Here is a 21,445-nt window from a genome sequence, read left to right as displayed (position 1 = left end):
GTTAAGCTTAAATCTCCTTTCTTAAAGCTGGGTACTATATTCACTTGCCTTCACATTACCGGTATCTCAAGTGATTTCCTAAAGGCAGAAACTAACAGTTCACTAATAACTTCTTTGCATTCCTTAAGTACTCTGGGATATATTTCATCTGGTCTTGGTGTCTTGAACTTTCTTAGCCTATCTATCACCTGTTCCACTATCTCCTTAATTATGGTAATATCTTTCAGCTTCTCATTCTCTTCTGCTCTAAAAATCTCACTATCCAGCATTTCCTGCATGTTTTCCTGGGTGAAGACAGTTAAAAAATACTTCTTCAGAATTTTACTAATCTACTCCCCAGAACTAACCAGCAACCTCAATCCTCACCAAACTTGTAGAACAATCAAGCACTTTCATTCATTGATGATACAAAATTCATTTCTTGGATTGGAATTTAGACTATCAGTTGTCAACTGGTTTTAAAGTGAACCCTAACTTTCATTATGAAATCAGAAGCATCTGAGATCACTGTAGCACAATGGTGATAAGGCAGCATAGTGAAAACTGTGATGACAAAATGATTATGCTTATGAAGTGGTTAGTCTAGAAATAGTTCTGATATAAATTATAAAAATTGTGGCATGCAGTGAAGCAGAATTTATAGAGCAAGGGTGTCAGTTCTTTCCTTCCAAGCACAAAGTTCATCTCTCATCAGTGGTATTACACATTACCAACAAATAGAAACAAAAGTGTTCAAAATTGTTATTTCTGACTCAAATCACTCCAATATGCCATTCAAAAATGGTGAAAAAAAATTGAAAGAATGTACAGATTTATAAATGCTTATCAAAGCTTTAATTATGCTTTATTCTGTCTCTCAAATCTCATTAGAGTTACTAGTTTTAAAAGATTGGACTCCCAACTTTTTTTTTTACAAGGCCCATGGATCTCATTTGGAGGAAAGTAGAGACAAGGATTTAATATGGTATACATTCACATTTGGAATCATTCCATCACATCTCAACCTCCAGGCTAGATATACAGAAGATGGTATAACTATTAAACATATGACCTTAATCATGTAAGATTAAAATGGAAATTAAAAAAGCTCTTCCCTGGCAGGCAGTGAGGTTAAAAAAGCTTCTCTCTGGCAGGTGGTGAGCTACAGCTACCTGGCTGCACCTCAAGGCCAAAGCCACTCCAAAGATGTGGTCTATGGGTCTGGTGCAGCAGCCAAGCCTCCTTCCTCTGGCCACAGCTTCTCTGCCAGATCTCCAACTCTTGGCCAGACACTTTCACTGGAAACTCAGAAATCTGGTCATACAGCTCCTGGCCATGCCTCAGACCATACTCACCTCAGCACTACACCACCTGTTATTACTGCCTTCGAGTCCTCAAAATTATCTCACATTTCCCCTTCCCCATTAGTCCATTCCTCATCATTCTCTGCACCATCACCTTTTTTCTCCTCATCTTTCTCACCTTCTGCTCACTCATCATCTCCCCCACCACCATCACTCCCTCCTGCCTCTCCATTTACTCATCCTGAAGCCATATTTGCCATGCACCAAACTTCTGCCACAGTTCACCCTGCTGATCCCAGCCAATTTATCATCAAGGACTCCACTTTCCAGGTTAGTAGGTATTTGTGATTTCTCTCTCTCTCTCTCTCTCTCTCTCTCTCTCTCTCTCTCTCTCTCTCTCTCTCTCTCTCTCTCTCTCTCTCTCTCTCTCTCTCTCTCTCTCTCTCATTAAAAATGGTAATTTAGATTTGGTTCAATCTGTGAAAATACAAATAAGAAACAAATGCAAACACACACAAATGTACAAATTTGATTTTGGCTACCTTCTGTTCATTCATCTCCCTTTCTCCTTGTTTCTCTACCTTTTTATTTTTTGTTTATTTTGAGAGAGAGAGAGAGAGAGAGAGAGAGAGAGAGAGAGAGAGAGAAAATTGTCTCAGACCAGGGTATTTCCACTTGTATAGTCTTAAAACAGGTCATGGCCACAACACTCAGTACATTGAGTACTGAAGTCTGAACTTCAGGAGAAAGGTGCTGTGTCAAAAATTGAATGCAGGACCTAAGTATGAAAGCTTAGTAAATTATCAATCCAGCAATGGTTGCATCCCGTGTTCAAATAGGATTGTAGGGCTTCTATGTTTAGGTCATTATATCAATTGCTTGGAATTTAATCCCTCTCAAGTGGGTTCATGATGCCTCCATCTTCAAGGACATCATACTGTTACCTACTACTGTAGCACTTCAAACCAAGGCATTCACACTTATTGCTTCCAATCAGGTGCAACCAAAGCACACTTAATACTTTGACATGCTGAGCAGTTGATCAGGAAGCTGAAATATAATTTGAGCATTAGAAGAAAGGTGCTATGTTAGGACTACAACCTGAGATGTGAGCATGAACGCCTGCCATGTTATACCCATCAAGGAAAGGGTGCACCTTATGTTCATGTGTTCTGGGGCTTTTGTATTACTCACTGTGTGTGTGTGTGTGTGTGTGTGTGTGTGTGTGTGTGTGTGTGTGTGTGTGTGTTTACCTAGTATATACCTAGTTCTATTATACAGAGCATGAACCAAAGCTCATTGTCCTGTCTCCATAACCAGTTTCTCTTTAAACATGTGTACACTGTTTGCCACAACCACCTCCTCCTTCAAATCATTCCAGATTTCAGTAGTTCTATACGGGAAGCTGCATTTCTTGATGTTGCTAGGACATCCACTCTTCTTTATTTTCTTCCCATGCTCATGTCTCTCTCCTCTATCTGTGGTACCAAGTCATTTCTGTCTATTCTTTCCATATTGTTTACTAATTTGTACATTGTTATCAGTTCTCCTCTTTCTCTTCTCTCTTGTAGTGTTGGCAAATCCATCTCTTCAAGTCTTTCTTCATAGCTTAAGTCTAATTCTGGTACCATCTTCATCGCTATCCTCTATATTCTTTTCAGTTTCCATATATCTTTTTTTCTCTGTGGAGCTGAAACTATTGCTGCATATTCCAATTTAGGATGTATCATGCTTGTTATAATTCTCTTCATCATTTCTTTATTTAAATAGTTAAACACCACATTAATGTTTGTTAACAAGTCATTATGTAGAGGCAAATATCCCATTTATGTGTCTTTCAGGTGGTAGTGTGTACTGAATCATTACTCCCAAATCTTTTCTTCATTACTTTTCATTATTACTTCTCCTCCCATTTTTGTACTTCAATGAAAGTCTCTTTTTACTTTTTCCTATTTCCAACATGTGGCATTTTCTGGCATTAAATTGTAGTTTCCATCTTTGGCTCCATGAATGTATCTTGTCAGTATCTTTTTGTAACTCCTTGCAATCATTTTCATTATTTTTGCATCATCAGCAGAAACGTTTATAACTATTTAGATCCACTGTCATATCATTTACATATATTTGAAACATAATAGGTGCCAACACAGATCCTTGCTGTACCCCACTTGTCACTTTGCGTCAACTTGAATTAGTGTCTCTGATTACTGTTCTCATTTCCCTCCCTTGTAAATAATCCCCCATCCATCTCAATGTTGCTTCCTTTAGTCCTCCTCCATTCTCTAGCTTCCACACAAGACTTTTGTGGGGAACTTTATTGAATGCTTCTTTTTTTTTTTTTTTTGAGATCCAGGTATACCACATCAATCCATCCATCCCTCTCTTGCACTCCATATATTACTCATATAGATGCTCAGTAGGTTTGTGACACAGGATCTCCCTTTCCTGAATCCAAATTGCTTTTCTGTAATTATCTTTTCATTTCCTAGATATTCCACCCATCTCTTTATTATTTCACAAAGCTATAATTTGATTTTATTTCCACCTTTGTATATTGGCACTATGTTAGCTCCTTTTCCATTCCCTTGGTACTTTTCCTTCTCTCACTTAGCTGTTAATTATATCCAATATGGGTTCTTCCATTTGTTCTCTGCATTCTTTTAATATCCATCCATTTACTTGATCTGGTCCCATAGCTTTTCTAACAGTTTCTTGATCCCAGCAGTTTCTTGATTTCTTGTCTCTTTCCTTGTATCTCCTGTATTCCCTCATTTTCTGGTACCACTTTTGGTGCCATAAATTTGGTTTCCTTTGTGAACACAGATTGAAAACTCTCATTCATTAGTTCACTCATCTGAGTAGTTTCATAAATTCTTCCTTCACTTTTTAACTTGTTTATGCCATCCTTGTGTTTCGTTTTCCCATTTATGTATCTGTAGAAGAACTTGGGTTCTTTCTTGCATTTTCTTACTATGTCACTTTCAAAATTTCTTTTTTCTTCTCTTCTTATTATACTGTATTCATTCCTTGCCTTTCTGTATTCTTCTCTAGTATTTATGTTCAGTTGTCTCATCATTTTCTTCCATGCCCTGTCCTTTTTCTTATTTGCTTCTACACACCTGCCATTATACCGTTCATGTTTCCCAATTTTCATTTTATAACCGTACAAACTGTTGCATCCCCTCTGTATACTTGCTCAAAAATATCTCATATTTTTCTTGTACTACTTTACCTTCAAATCGCTCTTTCCATTTAATTTTTCAATAAAATTTACTAAGCTCTGCAAAGTTTGCCTTAGCATAGTTCTGTCTCCAATTTCTGTATTGTTCTTTCTTGTGCAACACTGTTTCCTCCTGTAGTACTATCTCTATTGTCACATGATCACTTCTTCCCATTGAACTCAGACAATGTATACTTGGTCTACTTTCTGGGGTTTTCATAAACACTAAATCCAGCTGTGATGGTTCTTCTTCTCTTCTACATCTTATAGGCTCATTCACCCACTGTCTCGTTGTATTCACCATCATGGTTTGCATAAGTTCTTCACTTCATGACCCAACATTTTCTGTTACTTCCATTTCCTCCCAGTTAATTCCTTTAGTGTTGAAGTCACCTACTAAGAGTACTTTGTTACCTTTCCTTATCATTTCCTCCATACTATTTTTTTGTTTCTAGTTGCATACTTTTGAATTTATTAGTCTACCATGCATTAGTTTTTGGTGGTATGTATTTCACAATGATTTTCTTTTTTTCACATCTTTTGATCTTAATCACAACACTCATTGTTTCTACCATTCCATCACCATATTCCACTTCCTCAACAACAATATCCTTTTTTACCAATATCATCACTTCTCTTCCCTTTCCTTTTCTGTCCCTCTTCCATGTACTGTATCCTTCCTTTGCAAATCCCAACTTTATTTCCTCTTCTAGTTTGGTTCCTGTTAAACATACCACAACTGGTTTATTGTTCTTTAAATAGTCTTCAAGTTCCAGAAGGCTGGACACCAAACCATCTACATTAGTATACATAATCTTTAAACTTCTGTTTGGTGGTCTTGTGTGGCATCTTTGTGCCACCATTTCCTCACTTTCATGTCCACAACTTTCCTGTGTTCTCTATTCATTTTTTGACTTTTAGTTTACTTCTCTATTCTTTGTTCATGTCTCTTTTTATCCATATTTCCTTCAATCCTTTTGCTTTTGCCAATTTTCCTGTTCTTTGCAAGACATGTTCTGCTGCTGTTTGTGACATGATTCTTGTTTTACATTGGCTTTGTTCTATTTTTGTCATACTTTCCGATCCTGTAAACCTCTTCAATTTGTTCGACTCTCCCCTCTCCTTCCTCTGCCACTTCTGCTATAATTAACTTAGTTCTTTTCACTTCTTTCTCTCTAGCTGTTTTCATGGGTAGGTTCTTTTCCTTGACCCCAAATACCACCATACACATCTTTCTCTGTACTGTGTCTCTCACAAGATTACTTTTTTCCTTTATTATTCTAATCACTTGCTTTTCCATATCCTTGTTGTTTCTGTTGCTGTTGCCTTGTTATGTCCTCCATGTCCACCTTTTGCTGTTCTCTCTTTCCAACCTTTGACTTCCTCTGTAACTAACTCTCACTTCTCCAACCCTAACCTCTCTTGCAAAGTTTTCTTTAATTCTTCATTCTCTTTCTTGAGTTTCTTAATCTCTTCACAGTACTTCTTATTTAAGTCCACTATTTTTGTCACTTCTCAGTTCTTTGTTTTCTTTTTCCCTTTCCATCTCTATTATATCACTGGATATCTTTTTTACATTGTCGCCACCCACTTCTGTTTCTTCCTTCCATGCCTTTATCATCGCTGTTAAGCTTCTTGTATTTTCACATTTTCTTCTTTAGTTATCCACATTCATGTACTTGTATGAGCTACATTGAGATCCTCTTCCTTGAAGCCCTCAAAAATACTTGTATGTGTGTGTGTGTTAACCTAGTTGATTACACTTATCTAGTTGTGACATACAGAAAAATACTGTTCCATCATTACAGTGTGTGTGTCAAGGTTGAAAGAAGGACTTGGATAGTGAATGTGATAGTGTGGGTGATTGGGCCACTCAGGAAAAATTATACGATCAATCATACAAAAGTGTGATGCATGCTTCAAGTGCCAATGAAGAGCATTATGATGACAAGGATATATATATATATATATATATATATATATATATATATATATATATATATATATATATATATATATATATATATATATATATATATATATATATATATATATATATATATATATATATATATATATATATACACACACACACATTGTATAGGTCTTCTTGATAGCTTGTTTTGCAGGGAAACTCCAGTTTCCTTCAACTTTATTCTTTCGTCAGTTGCTGTTTTGCCTATTTCTGCAGGCACCTTCAAGCTAAAAAAAACAATAAAATACTATGTAAAAGTTGTATAAAATTCACATTATATAGCACTACACACAAAAAACAAAACACTACAAGCACCAAGATTATAAACTGGATTGACAGAAAACAATAAGTATCCACACACATCTTGCCTGTACGGCAATGAGAGAGGGACTGAAATAGTTGGGTTCCTAACACTATGATAATGGTATTGGAACGGGCCTCCGAAACATTATCTTACAATATGTGATTGACTTGATGTTAAGTTATTATTCAGTACTGGATTTATGTGTTTAATATATATTGCCTCTAATAATTTTGTATCCATATTGGACTCTGTCTTGTGTAGTATTCTGAAATCTTTGTCACAAAAAGGGATGATCATGTTCATGTGAATGGGAACTTATTGCTGAAAACAATGGAACAGCTAGTTGATTATTAGTTCAAGGAGAAATACCTTTATGTTCAGCAATTCTATGTGCAAGGTTATGTCTAGTCTCACCAATATATCAAAATTTACAGACTGAACACATGAATTCATAAATTACATTAGATGTAAGACTAGTTGGAATGACATCTTTGTATTTGAAGAATGATCCTATTGTTAATGAATTTGTAAAAATAAATATGAATTTGTAGTCAGAGAAGTGAGTTTTAAGCAACTGTCCTAGTTGTTTCCTAATCGAATAGCTTGAATGCCCATAAAAGGGCAACTTAATATAATATTTATGCAAGAGGTAACAAATAAATATTATGTTACAAATAAATATTATGTTACGTTGCCCTTTTATGGACATTTAAGCTATTCAGTTAAGAAACAACTAGGACAGTTGCTTAAAACTCACTTCCCTGACTACAAATTCATATTTATTTTTACAAATTTGTTAACTGTAGGATCATTCTTCAAATACAAAGATACTATTCCCACTAGTCTTACCTCTAATGTAATTCATGAATTCATGTGTTCAATTTGCAAGTTCAATATATTGGTGACACTAGACCTAACTTTACACATAGAATTGCTGAACATAAAGGTATTTCCATCATTTTCAGCAATAAGTTTCCATTCACATGAATATGATCATCTCTTTTGTGACAAAGATTTCAGAATACTATGCAAGACAGAGTCCAATATGGATACAAAATTATTAGAGGCAATATATATTAAGCACATATATCCAGTACTGAATAACTTAACATCGAGTCACATTCCTCACTCTTTTTCTCGTCCTAAACCTTCTAAACCTTCGTTTAACACAGCTTGTTCTCGTGCTATACATGATAGAGAGGTGGCCCACAAAAGATACTTCAGCCTTCCATCACCAGAATCTCATGCACTTTATATTTCTGCCCGGAACCATGCCAAGTCTGTTCTCCAACTAGCCAAAAACTCCTTCATTAACAGAAAATGTCAAAACCTTTCAAGATCTAATTCCCCTCGTGATTTCTGGCATCTAGCCAAAAATATCTCCAATAACTTTGCTTCTTCTTCTTTCCCTCCTCTATTTCAACCAGATGGCACCACTGCTATCACATCTATTTCTAAAGCTGAACTCTTTGCTCAAACCTTTGCAAGAAATTCTACCTTGGACGATTCAGGGCTTGTTCCTCCCTCTCTTCCACCCTCTGACTACTTCATGCCACCTATTAAAATTCTTCGCAATGATGTTTTCCATGCCCTTGCTGGCCTAAACCCTTGGAAGGCTTGTGGACCTGATGGGGTCCCTCCTATTGTTCTCCGAAACTGTGCCTCCGTGCTTGCACCTTGCCTAGTCAAACTCTTTCAGCTCTGTCTGTCAACATCTACCTTTCCTTCTTGCTGGAAGTTTGCCTACATTCAACCTGTTCCTAAAAAGGGTGATCATTCTAATCCCTCAAACTACCGTCCTATTGCGTTAATTTCCTGCCCATCTAAAGTTTTTGAATCTATCCTCAACAGGAAGATTGTTAAACATCCATCACTTCACAACCTTCTATCTGATCGCCAGTATGGGTTCCGTCAAGGCCGCTCTACTGGTGATCTTCTGGCTTTCCTTACTGAGTCTTGGTCATCCTCTTTTAGAGATTTTGGTGAAACTTTTGCTGTTGCCTTGGACATATCAAAAGCTTTTGATAGAGTCTGGCATAAAGCTTTGATTTCCAAACTACCCTCCTATGGTTTCTATCCTTCTCTCTGTAACTTCATCTCAAGTTTCCTTTCTGACCGTTCTATTGCTGCTGTGGTAGACGGTCACTGTTCTTCTCCTAAATCTATTAACAGTGGTGTTCCTCAGGGCTCTGACCTGTCAACCACTCTCTTCTTATTATTCATTAATGATCTTCTAAACCAAACTTCCTGTCCTATCCACTCCTACACTGATGATACCACCCTGCACTTTTCCACGTCTTTTCATAGATGTCCAACCCTTCAGGAGGTAAGCATATCATGCAGGGAAGCCACAGAACGCCTGACTTTTGATCTTTCTAAAATTTCTGATTGGGGCAGAGCAAACTTGGTATTGTTCAATGCCTCAAAAACTCAATTCCTACATCTATCAACTCGACACAACCTTCCAAACAACTATCCCCTCTTCTTCAATGACACTCAACTGTCCCCCTCTTCTACACTGAACATCCTCGGTCTGTCCTTTACTTATAATCTGAACTGGAAACTTCACATCTCATCTCTAGCTAAAACAGCTTCTATGAAGTTAGGTGTTCTGAGACGTCTCCGCCAGTTTTTCTCACCCCCCCCAGCTGCTAACTCTGTACAAGGGCCTCCTATTGTTCTCTGAAGCTGTGCCTCCATGCTTGCACCTTGCCTAGTCAAACTCTTTCAGCTCTGTCTGTCAACATCTACCTTTCCTTCTTGCTGGAAGTTTGCCTACATTCATCCTGTTCCTTAAAAGGGTGCCCATTCTAATCCCTCAAACTTCTGTCCTATTGCTTTAATTTCCTGCCTATCTGAAGTTTTTGAATCAATCCTCAACAGGAAGATTCTTAAACATCTATCAATTCACAACCTTTTATCTGAACACCAATATGAGTTCTGTCAAGGCTGCTCTACTGGTGATCTTCCGGCTTTCCTTACAGAATTTTACTTGAATCTCTTTTAGAGATTTTTGTGAAACTTTTGCTGTTGTCTTGGATATATCAAAAGCTTTTGATAGGATCTGGGACAAAGCTTTGATTTCCAAACTACCCTCCTACGGCTTCTATCCTTCTCTCTGTAACTTTATCTCAAGTTTCCTTTCTGACCGTTCTATTGCTGCTGTGGTAAACAGTCACTGTTCTTCTCCTAAATCTTTTAACAGTGGTGTTCCTCAGAGTTTTGTCCTGTCACCCACCCTCTTCTTATTATTCATCAATGAGCTTCTAAACCAAACTTCTTGTCCTATCCACTCCTATTTGCTGATGATACCACCCTGCACTTTTCCACGTCTTTTCATAGATGTCCAACCCCTCAGGAAGTAAATGTTTCACGCAGGGAAGCCACGGAATGCCTGACTTATGATCTTTCTAAAATTTCTGATTGGGGCAAAGCAAACTTGGTATTGTTCAGTGCCTCAAAAACTGAATTCCTCCATCTATCAACTCGACACAACCTTCCAGACAACTATCCCCTCTTTTTCAGTGACACTCAACTGTCCCCCTCTTCTACACTGAACATCCTCAGTCTGTCCTTTATTTATAATTTGAACTGGAAACTTCACATCTCCTCTCTAGCTAAAACAGCTTCTATGAAGTTAGGTGTCCTGAGACGTCTCCACCAGTTTTTCTCACCCCCCTCAGCTGCTAACTCTGTACAAGGGCCTTATCTGTCCATGTATGGAGTATGCCTCACATGTCAGGGGGGTGGGAGGATTCCACTTATACCGCTCTTCTATACAGGGTGGAATCAAAAGGTTTTTGTCTCATGAACTCCTCTCCTCTAACCAACTGTCTTCAGCCTCTCTCTCCAATGTTGCATCTCTAGCTGTCTTCTACCACTATTTTCATGCTAACTGTTCTTCTGATCTTGCTAACTACATGCCTCCCCTCCTCCTGCAGCCTCGCTGCACAATACTTTCTTCTTTCTCTCACCCCTATTCTGTCCACCTCTTTAATGCAAGAGTTAACCCTATTCTGAGACTGGCATCTCAGTGGGCTTTTTTTTCTCTTTTTTATTGGATTTTTGTTGCCTTTGGCCAGTTTCCCTCCTACATAAAAAAAAAAAAGGAAAAAAAAACATTGTAATATAATGTCTTGGAGCTCCGTTCTGATACCATTATCTTAGCAATAGGAGTCCAACTATTTCAGTCCCTCTCTTGTTGCCATACAGGTAAGGTGAGCGTGGATACTTATTGTTTTCTGTTGATCCAGTTTGTATTCTTGGTGTTTTGATTTTCCATGTAATGCCATATGATGTGAATTTTATACAATTTTTACATAGCCTTTTATTGTTTTTTAGTCTGAAGATGCCTGCAGAAAGAGGCAAAATTTAGCAATTGACAAAATAATAAAGTTGAAAGAAACTTCAGAGTTTCCCTGCAAAACAAGCTATATATATATATATATATATATATATATATATATATATATATATATATATATATATATATATATATATATATATATATATATATATATATATATATAAAGAGAGATGCTTAGAATGCAAAGTGAGAGGATAGACAATTAAGAATACCTGAGAAAAAGTAAAAGTGTAAGTGGATTCTGGTGGCAATTTTCCCACCAGTGGAAGTTCTGAGAAACAGGTATCAGAGTAGATTGATTGATGGTCACAGCAGAACATTTCCTATATCACTTAACCTGTTTTAACTTTGCAGCCCTTCCCTGGTTCCCCAACCTTCACCGTTCCCCTGCCAGTACCTCACAACCAAATCACTGGTCATCCTGCAACAGCCCACATTAAACGAGAACATGTAAGATTCTTACTTCAAACATCTTCACCTACACATTTATGTCTCGTATTGTTGAAGCACACAAATATATCATTATTACTTCTTACTAAAATCTTTACTGAATCACATTGTATATCTATTATTCCAAGAAAATGTCTGACATTGTTCCACAACAAAAACTCCAAACATATGTGCCTTATTAATTGCTTAGAGCAAAAAAAGGTAACTAAACCATGCAAGATTTCCTAATTCACAGAAGTCCTGAATCCAGCTGTGTGGAAAAAGCTGAAAGGTTGAAAGAAAACCTTTACAAATTGTTATATGAACATGATCTTACTTCTTCTCAGAAATCCCCATTTACAGCCAACAGAGTTTAAAGAGCCTATTAATCATGAGCATGCTTTTCTTCTCACATATAAGATCATTTGTATTTATTATGTGTAAATTCTATATTCCCTTATGGTAAAGAATCTTGTCCTGCTTACCATAGTTTTCAAGCTGAAGTGAGGATGATAAGGTGCATGTTCAATACTATTGTGAGAAGAGGAATAATAAATGCTGAGCTGTGAAATATTCCATTTATTAAATGAAGAGGAATAATAAATGTGAAGCTGTAAAATATTCCAGTTACCAAATGAAGAGGCATAACAAATGTGGACCTGTGAAATATTTCAGTAACAAAATACTTTTAAGTGGAAGGTGACAAGAATTGCATTGACCAAAGATGACAAAAGGGACCAGAGAACTATTTAAAAGATGTTCCATGCCATGCAATTTTGTAAACAGTTGTCAGGGCTGAGTCTCATCAATGCAAACATGGAATCAAGGATCATGACGATGATAATATTAGTTTTATGTCAGTGAGATGGTGGGATTGGACTTAACTATCAAACAGGATCAACCTTGCAGTCTGCAACTGTAATGATAAAAGCTTTACTCCTTACAATCCTCACTGTTTATGCTTTCCTTTTGCATGGATGTGGATAGATTTAAGAGAATTATGTACTCAGTTATGCATGATATGTAGAGATGGCACATTTAGACTCTGTTCCTCATTTTTCTTCTCCTTCCTGCAGCTAGTCCAGGCAGGCTCTGAGGTACAGTCTTCCTATTCTAACTACCAGGGGAGCACTGAGCGCCCCATCTATCACCGGGTGATGGACCCTCTCAGGAAGGTGGGACAGAGGATCTATAAGGTGAGAAATAATTAAAGGAAAGACCTTTTATAATGTTGCTGCTGCTGCTGTGGATAAATGCCATTCTCATATTTTGTCTTACTAATTTTAGGTTCCTATGAAAACTTGCTAAAAGACCTTATTAGTGTCTGTGTGATAGTCATAGATATTGTTTTGGGAGCTCTCCATATCAGTCTTCATGGATTATTATAACATTTTTTATGATATGTATATTTGTGACTAATCATGCATTTTAAAATGTTTTACAGCATTTTTTTTTTTTGCAATTTTCACTTTTTTGGACAGTTTACACAACTGTACACTGTCTTATAAAGGATAAGGATGCATCAGTTTGTAAAACTATGATAATAAAGCAATACTGTATACCACAATCAACAAGTTTCAGAGATGAACTTTGATCTCATTGTGAAAACAATTGATTTTGACCTGAATATAAAATAAATTACAGTACACTAGAGAATACTTCTAATTATTGATTAAACAAAAAAGAAGAAAAAATGTTTGGCTTTTTTTTCTGATCTAATTGTATTTTTTACAGGATTGAGTCAAGGTCATAATTTGTCATTTTTGTCTTTATAGCAATGAATGCTCCTTGCACACACAACTTTGTCAGTCAGTGCATTCCATTGATTACTCTGTCAGGAAAATTATATTCTTTCACATCCTTCTTCACTTTTTTTGTTCAATTTCTTATTGTATCCTTTTTGTGGCACCACAAAATCTGTAATAGCAGTCTTTTCTTTTCCTTCTAAATGTTTGTACATCATGATCATGTCACCTTGTTTTTCTCTCTCTAATGTTGGGAGCTTTAGTTTATCATGCCTTTCTTCATAGCTAAGGTCTTTCGGGTCTGGTACTTACTCATTTTATAGCTGCTCTTTGCATTTTCTCCATTTTTTCAATATCCAACCCCCCCTCCACAGTGTGGATTCTAAGCTATTGCTGCATATTTGAGTGTTACTCTTATAAATGTTGAGATTATTTTATCATTTCCTCAACTATGTATCTGAATGCTATCCTCATATTTGCCATTAAGTGATGCATGTTTCTTTCTGTCATTTATATGGTCTTCTGGTAACAGCCTGTTGTTTATTATTATACCTGTGTCTTTTTCCTTTTCAGATGCTTGAATTGTGTTGTTCTCTAGTTTGTAATTCAAATCAAGTCTCTTTGAACTCCTGCCACATTTTATTACATGACATTTATCAACATTAAAATCCATTTACCATTTCTTACTCCATTCACAGAGCCCCATGAAGTCTTTCTGAAAGAGCTTTCATCATTTAATTTTTATCATTAGCAAACATGTTCATATAAGTCTTTGTTCTAATACTAACATCTACATATATCATTGACATATATCAAGAACATGATTGGGCTAACACTGATCCTTATGGGACTCCACTAACTATTTTTCTTCAAGTTAAGTATTTTCTTTTGTTCTAATTTCTCTTCTGTCCAAAAATCTTTCATCTATTCCAGTAATTTTCTCTGACTAATTCCTAGATGTTCTAATTTTCATATCAATCTATTTGTGTGATACTCTGTCAAATGCTTTCTTGAAACCCAAATAAATACTGTTTACCCATCCATCTCTCTCTCTTTGTATAGTTTCTGCTACTCTATCATAATAGCTTAGCAGATTTGTTACACATGATTGTCCTTTTCCAAATCTGAATTGCCTCTGTCACCATTTCAAGTTTTTTCCAATGCTTTTTTTCCAATAAAATGTTCTATTATTTTGCTTAAAGAGCTGGTGAGTGAGACAGGTCTGTAATTCAATAGGCACTGCTTATTTCCCTTTTTACACAAGGGACAATATTTTCCTTTCCCACATTGTTGGTATTTTGCCTTGCTTTAGACTCTCTGAATATTCCAAATAGAGACTTATTTCTTTGCACATTCTTTTAACACCCAACTAGATATGTCATCTGGTCCATCAACCTTCCTTTTATCTAAAATTTCCAATTTCTTTATTACTTTCTTTTAATATAGATGGATGTTTTCCAGTTTGTATGATGTAGTTTGTATCCTGTCACTAATCTGAAATGGCTATTCCCTCATAAATGCAGATTGAAAATTTTTTTTCAAACCACATAATTTTTCTTCTTTTACATAGCTCATGCGCTCATCAGCTATATTTTGTATCTTATCCTTGACTTTGCTTTTACTTTTTATGTAGCTGTAGAAGAGTTTTGATTAGTCAGTTTTTTTTTTTTTTTTTCAGTGATATCTTTCATAACTTTTTTTTAGATTCTTTTCTGATTCTAGAATATTTGTTCCTTGCCTGCTTGTATCTTTCATTAGCCTGGTTATTGTTGTATCTTCTGTATCTGTTCTATAGTGTATGTCTTGGGATGCCTTGGCTTTAGTGCATTTATCATTAACAGCAGTGTCTCTCTCTCTCTCTCTCTCTCTCTCTCTCTCTCTCTCTCTCTCTCTCTCTCTCTCTCTCTCTCTCTCTCTCTCTCTCTCTCTCTCTCTCTCTCTCTCTCTTTTATAGCAGGGAATGTATTTAGTAATTACTCTCAGATAAATTTCTTAAAATCTTTCATAGTGTGTGTGTCTGTCTCCTAATTCATGTTCCAATTTACTAGCTTGAAAAAATTTGTCACAGCTTCCCTGGTTATAATTTAGTCCTCCTTTTCACTTATATCATATACTAAAATAAAATCATATTCTAGCAATATCTGAATTTTTCTCATTGTTGGAATATAAACTGTGTTTTCATTGTCTTCTTTTTGCCTTGTGAACAGTAGGTCATCTAGACCTCTCTTTCTGGTACTGGATGTGATGTGTTACCATAGGAAAGATCCTTGAGTTGAGTCTATTAACATTAATTATCCCAATAGTTCCCAGTACACTTGACTTCCATGTCCTGCCAATTTGTATTGCTACTGAAGTCACCAATTACTATTATCCCTCTGAATTTCTCTTCCATACTTTACAGTACTGATTTCATACCCTTTAGTGTGTTTTCAGCTAAGTTTTTGTATTTATCTGAATTCCATGTTTTGTGTGGGGAGGTATGTATATATAATGTTGCTACCATTATATTACCATTAATTTCAGCTGCTATTAACTCCACATCATCAGACATTTATATTTTGATCTTCTTCACTATAAATCCTTTATTTGTGAGTATCATGACTCTACTCCCCTTCTTCTGAGTACTTTCTCCATCATTGCTGATGTTTTGTCCAGTGTCTCCCTGAGGAATTTACTACTTTCCCTGATTACTTCCTTTATTTCCTGTTTAATATTTATTGTACATTTTTGTTTTCCTTCCATTTCTCTAATTCCTTTTAGCATGTCAGTATAAGATATTTTGATTTCTTCTTTTACTGTGTTAACTTCCAAGATAAATCTCCTTAAATGCCTCATTTTTTTACAAAATATTATTTGCTTGTATTATTCATCATCACTGATTTTTCCCGTAACATGTTTTGGTGGGAGACAATTTCTCCACTTATTTCTTTTATTTTCCCTTTCACTGTACTCATATTTGATGACAATTCAGTAGAAGTCACTTCTTGCTGATTTTTTTTTTTTTCTAGTTAATCAGTTCTTTTCATCAATGCTCCATTCTTTTCTCTTGTTCTGATTCTCTGTTTAGTTCCAAGAGGTTTTCTTCAAATTTGCTAACTTTCTTCTCTAGTTTTGAGAATTGGAATTCATCTATAAAGTCAATATATGAAGCCTATCTTTAGTCTATCTCTTTCCCACTGAGAAAGCCATCTTTGCATATTTTTTGTTCAGCTTGTTTAGTGACGCCCAAGGTCAATGCTACGTCAGCATCTGACTGGCTGTGCCTGAGTACCAGTGGCAATTATGTCTTTTCTCTGTAACATCTTGTATGATTTTTATATGTCCTTTAAAACATATTCTAAAACTTTGGGGATTAGACTCACCAATACTGTAAAGATACACATAGGTGTCTTTTTTAGGGGCCTGTCTGCCCCTAAAAGAGAGAGAGAGAGAGAGAGAGAGAGAGAGAGAGAGAGAGAGAGAGAGAGAGAGAGAGAGAGAGAGAGAGAGAGAGAGAGAGAGACTCTGCTCTCTGCCCAGTCTTGTGTGTGTGTGTGTGTGTGTGTGTGTGTGTGTGTGTGTGTAATTACCTAGTAATTATCTAGTTGTAACATATAGGAAGAGAGCTATGCTCATGTTGTCCTGTCTCCACATCTACAAATGTCTAGTCCTTCCTTAAATTTATGCAGGGTTTTAGCATTGATGACTTTTGCATCCAGTGTATTCCACACATCAAGACACCATTGTGGGAAGCTGAAATTCTTTAAATCCCTCCTGCTGTAGCTCTTTTTTCAGTTTCTTTCCATGTCCTTTAGTGACCCTGGTATCCCAAATCATCAAGTCTTTATTGTCAATTTTTTCTAATCCTTTTGTAGCTCTATACACTGCTATTAAATCTCATCTTTCCCTCCTCTGTTCCAAGTTGTCAATTTTAATGCCTTCATTCTCTTTGTATGACAGTTCCCTTAAATTGGAAAGAAGTTTTGAGGCTGGTCTTTGAATTCTTTCTAATTTTCTTATGTGTTTTTTCAAGTTTGGAGACCATACCAGGGCTGCATACTCCAATCTTGGCCTTATTAGGGTTGTAATCAGTTTCTTATTCATTTCTCCTTGTATGTAATTGAAAGCTGCTTTGATGTTTCTTAACAGGTTATAAGTTTTGGCTGTGATTTTATTTATGTGCTTTTCTGGTGGCAGGCCATCCGCTATGATTACCCCGTGATCTTTTTCTTCTGTTTCCTTTTTGATACACTCATTTCCCATTGTGTGTATGCCTCTTGGTCTTCTCATGCTTTTCCCAAATTCTACAACACTGCATTTCTTTATTTTAGATTTCATTTCCCATTTATAGGACCAATCCTGTATCCTTTCCAGATCTTGCTGTAGAGCCATGCAGTCGTCACCTTTCTCTGTTTTTTTTAACAGTTTTGTATCATCAGCAAACAAACTCATATAACTTTCTATTCCTTCCACCATATCATTTACATATATTGCAAACATGATTGGAGCTAACACAGATCCCTGTAGCACACTGTTAGTAACTCATTTCCAAGAGGATTTTTTTTCTGTTTACTGTAGTTCTCATATGTCTGTTATTTAAAAAGTCTTCAAACCATCTCAACATATCCCTTTTCAGCCCTCCTATTTCTTCTAGTTTCCACATTAATCTTTTATGTGACACTTTGTCGAGTGCCTTTTTTTTAGGTCCAAATAAATGCAGTCTACCCATCCGTCTCTTTCTTGTATAATGTCTATAACTCTCGAGTAGAAACTTATAAGGTTTGTAGTACAGGATCTTCCTTCTCTAAAGCCAAATTATTTGCTTGTCAATGTTATCTTCTAGATACTTCATCCACCTTCCTTTTTATAATCTTTTCACCTGTCTTAGCAACCACACTGGTTAGGGACACTGGTCTGTAATTTAATGGATCTCCATCATTTCCACTTTTAAATGTTGGCACAGTGCCTGCCTTTTTCCAGTCAATGGGAACTATACCCTCTTCAAAGGAGCTCATAAGAACAGCATGGATTTTGTCAGCTAACTGTCCACTACATTCTTTCAGTATCCAGTTTGACACTCCATCTGGCCCCATAGCTTTTTCTTTTGTCCAGTTTTTCCATTCTTTTTTACCTCTTTCACAGACACTTCCATATTGTGCATCCCAATCCCTTCTGTGTCTGTCCTTTGTTCTGCAAATTCACTTTCACTCGTGAAGACTGACTGGAAACAGTTGTTCATTATTTCAGCTATCTGTTCTGCATCTTCGTAAATCACACCATTTCTCTTCAATTTACTTATTCCCTTTTTTTTTCAGTTTGCTGTTTACAAATCCATAGAACAATTTGGGTTGGTCCTTACATTCTCAACAATATCTTTCTCATAATTTATTCTTTCGTTTTTACGAATGTTGCCATATGCATTCCTTTTATCTTCATAAATTACCCAATGAATGTGTCTTCTACTTTTCTCCATCTGTTCCATGCCTTATCTCTTTCAGCTTTTGCTTGTTCACATCTTCTGTTGAACCACACTTGTCTTGCCTGTTTTCTTGCCCGTTTCATTGGCACATTTTCTTATACCCTCCTCATATACCCCTAGTATACATCTTCTGTCTCTGGTATCGTGGAAATCTGTCTAATCAGCTCTTTCAAAATATTTTCTTAGCTCCACAAAGTTTGTTTGACTGAAGTTTAGTGTCCCTTCTTTCTGGTCTTCTTCCTCTATGCCTTCAACCCTCAGCTTGAACTCAGTTAACACATGATCACTTTCTTCTAATGGGCTTTGGTAAGTCATATCTTTCACAATTTCAGGCTCCTTGGTAAATACCAGATCCAGTCTTGCAGGCTCTTCATTTCCCTGGAGTCTTGTAGAGTCTTTCATCCACTGCATAAGAATGTTGTCCATAACCAATTGTAGTAATATATTTCCCCATGACAATTCACTCTCTTCATTTGACCAATTTTCCCATGATACCTCTTTGCAATTGAAGGCTCATAAGTATTGTGTTCTCACTGTTAATAACCAGTCTCTTCATGCATTTAATAGTACTGTTAATTATCTGTTCATAAACATCTCTCATTCATGAGTTTGTTTTAGGGGGTACATAAGCTACAGCAAAATCTCTCCTTCTGCCTCCATTTTGTCTCACTCTTACTTTCAACCCCTCATCTCCTCCTCCACCATAAATTACGTTATCCACTTGCAGTTCTTTCTTTATCAGTAATAACACACCACCTTCTTTCTTGACATTTCTGTTTCTTGTCCATACATTGTATTAGTTTTCTTCAAGGTCAATTGATTGTGTGTGTGTGTGTGTGTGTTGGAAAAGTTGCTGTGCTTAACTATTGGTAAGCCTGTTTTACATTTCTGCAGGCAGCCTCTCCAGTGTTGAAGCCCATGATGGATGCAGGCCACCGTTTGTCTGAGCGGCTGCAGATCAACAAGAGAGTGAATGCCATCTCAGAGAGTCTCCACCTGGATACTATGAACAACTACATCAGCCGCACAGTTGACAGTGAAGCCCTGCCTGTAGTGGCAGGTGTTGGTGCCATCACAGCTATTGGTGAGTTTCTAAAGGGAGCTATTGAACTGCTGGTGACATTGACATCTCTCTCATGCTGTCAGATGAAATCTGCAAGTAAGTGTAAAAACTTGAAGTTATTAAAGATCTGAAGCATCCACAGTGCAATATGGTTATGTGGAACACAATTATATTAATTTTTGTTTCCTTTTATTTTACCTTTAGTAATTTATCCAAAGATCAAAAAAAAAAAAAAAAAAAAAAAAAAAAAAAACTCATTGCCCCAATTGTTAAAATAATGTTCCCTATTGATGATGATGATGATTGATATCATTAATAATTATAGTTGTATCATTGGTGTCTTGGAGGTGTACCTTTAAGGGAGAAAATAATTTCTATAATAACTATCTCCTAATCTTGTACACTTGCACCTACTTTTTTCTCCCCTACTTAGAAGCCAGAGTCAAGGCCAGTCAGTTGTGAACAGTTGCCTGAACAAGCCACCCTCTCTGCCCTTCCAATATACATGGCTGTTTAAGTTGTTTCAAACATCATCAAGGTATGTGGGGAGACAGAGGGGATGGTTTGTTTGAGCGAATGGCCAGAACTGACCAGCCTTGACTCTGGCTTCCATCAGGAGGAGAAGTTAATAGCTGTGAGTAAACGGCATTACAGTGGTATTTGTTAATACTATTGTATAACTGTAAGATTAAGTGTGCACTTATCCATGCTAGTTGATCATAATTTCATGAGCATTTAACCATATATCACTGAGGTATTAAATGAGGTGCCAATGGCTGCCAGTTTGTGAATTTGAGGAAGCAATGACTAAATTGTGAGCTTGTAAACTTAAATACAGTGGTACCTCGGTATACGTCCTTAATCTCTTTCAGATCCTAGGACTCATACCAAACAAACTTTTCCCATAAGAAATAAAGGGAAAATGATTGATTCATTCCTATGAAAAAAATTCTATTGTTATTGGCATATTATACAGTAGATTGATGGGGTTGTATAAAATTATTTACACATTGCTTAATACTAAAATGCATACAATTCTAGTGCTGTTTAATACAATACACCCATAGCACTTACTATCACGCTCAAGTTGTAGATCACATCATTTGTAGCATTTCTAATGGTTACACCATTTGACACAAATAATAGAAAGCAAGCACTCACAATAGTAAAAATATCCTGCAATCATGATTGCAGTAATGAAACAGAGGTAGTGGCCTGGTCACAGAGGCGATGCAAAAAACATATCCCAGCTGCCAAGATGTCAACAACACATTTGGCGCATCACTGAACAGGCCTGCATTTTCATTTTCAACATTTCCTTACATCATATTATGGTTGAAAAATATGATATACACCCTTGCCTATAATATGGTGGTGTAAATCTTCGGGTGTATGGGTGAGGGAAATTTCAAAATTAAATCTACGGGGGGCCTCACATTCGCAAATAAGACGCAGGGTGATTTTTTGAGCCATTTTTATGAATGGATCTTATATGCTATCAAATACGGTAAATACAAAAGCAATTAGATGAAATAAATGAAAATTTAGCCTCACCTTAACTTGCTAAGAAGAGTGCCTACTAGGATGATGCTGAGAGGGGAT

The 21,445-nt window shown here is 36.4% G+C and overlaps 1 protein-coding gene across 7 annotated transcripts in view; it reads left to right on the top strand.

Moving 5' to 3' along the window:
• LOC135116190 (uncharacterized) overlaps positions 1-21,445 on the top strand; it is a 108,386-nt gene that overhangs the window by 68,367 nt on the left and 18,574 nt on the right. For all 7 annotated transcript variants that reach the window (XM_064033510.1, XM_064033508.1, XM_064033507.1 and 4 more), the window contains 4 exons: positions 1,134-1,613; positions 11,503-11,598; positions 12,654-12,773; positions 19,675-19,864. In XM_064033510.1, coding sequence (XP_063889580.1) covers positions 1,134-1,613; positions 11,503-11,598; positions 12,654-12,773; positions 19,675-19,864 — 886 coding nt within the window. The remainder of the gene's footprint in view (positions 1-1,133; positions 1,614-11,502; positions 11,599-12,653; positions 12,774-19,674; positions 19,865-21,445) is intronic.

The sequence above is a fragment of the Scylla paramamosain genome, chromosome 30 (genome assembly GCF_035594125.1).
Source record: "Scylla paramamosain isolate STU-SP2022 chromosome 30, ASM3559412v1, whole genome shotgun sequence".
NCBI classification, from domain to species: domain Eukaryota; kingdom Metazoa; phylum Arthropoda; class Malacostraca; order Decapoda; family Portunidae; genus Scylla; species Scylla paramamosain.
The sequence above is the reverse complement of the archived record's forward strand: the minus strand, read 5'-3'. Positions and strand labels throughout refer to the sequence as shown.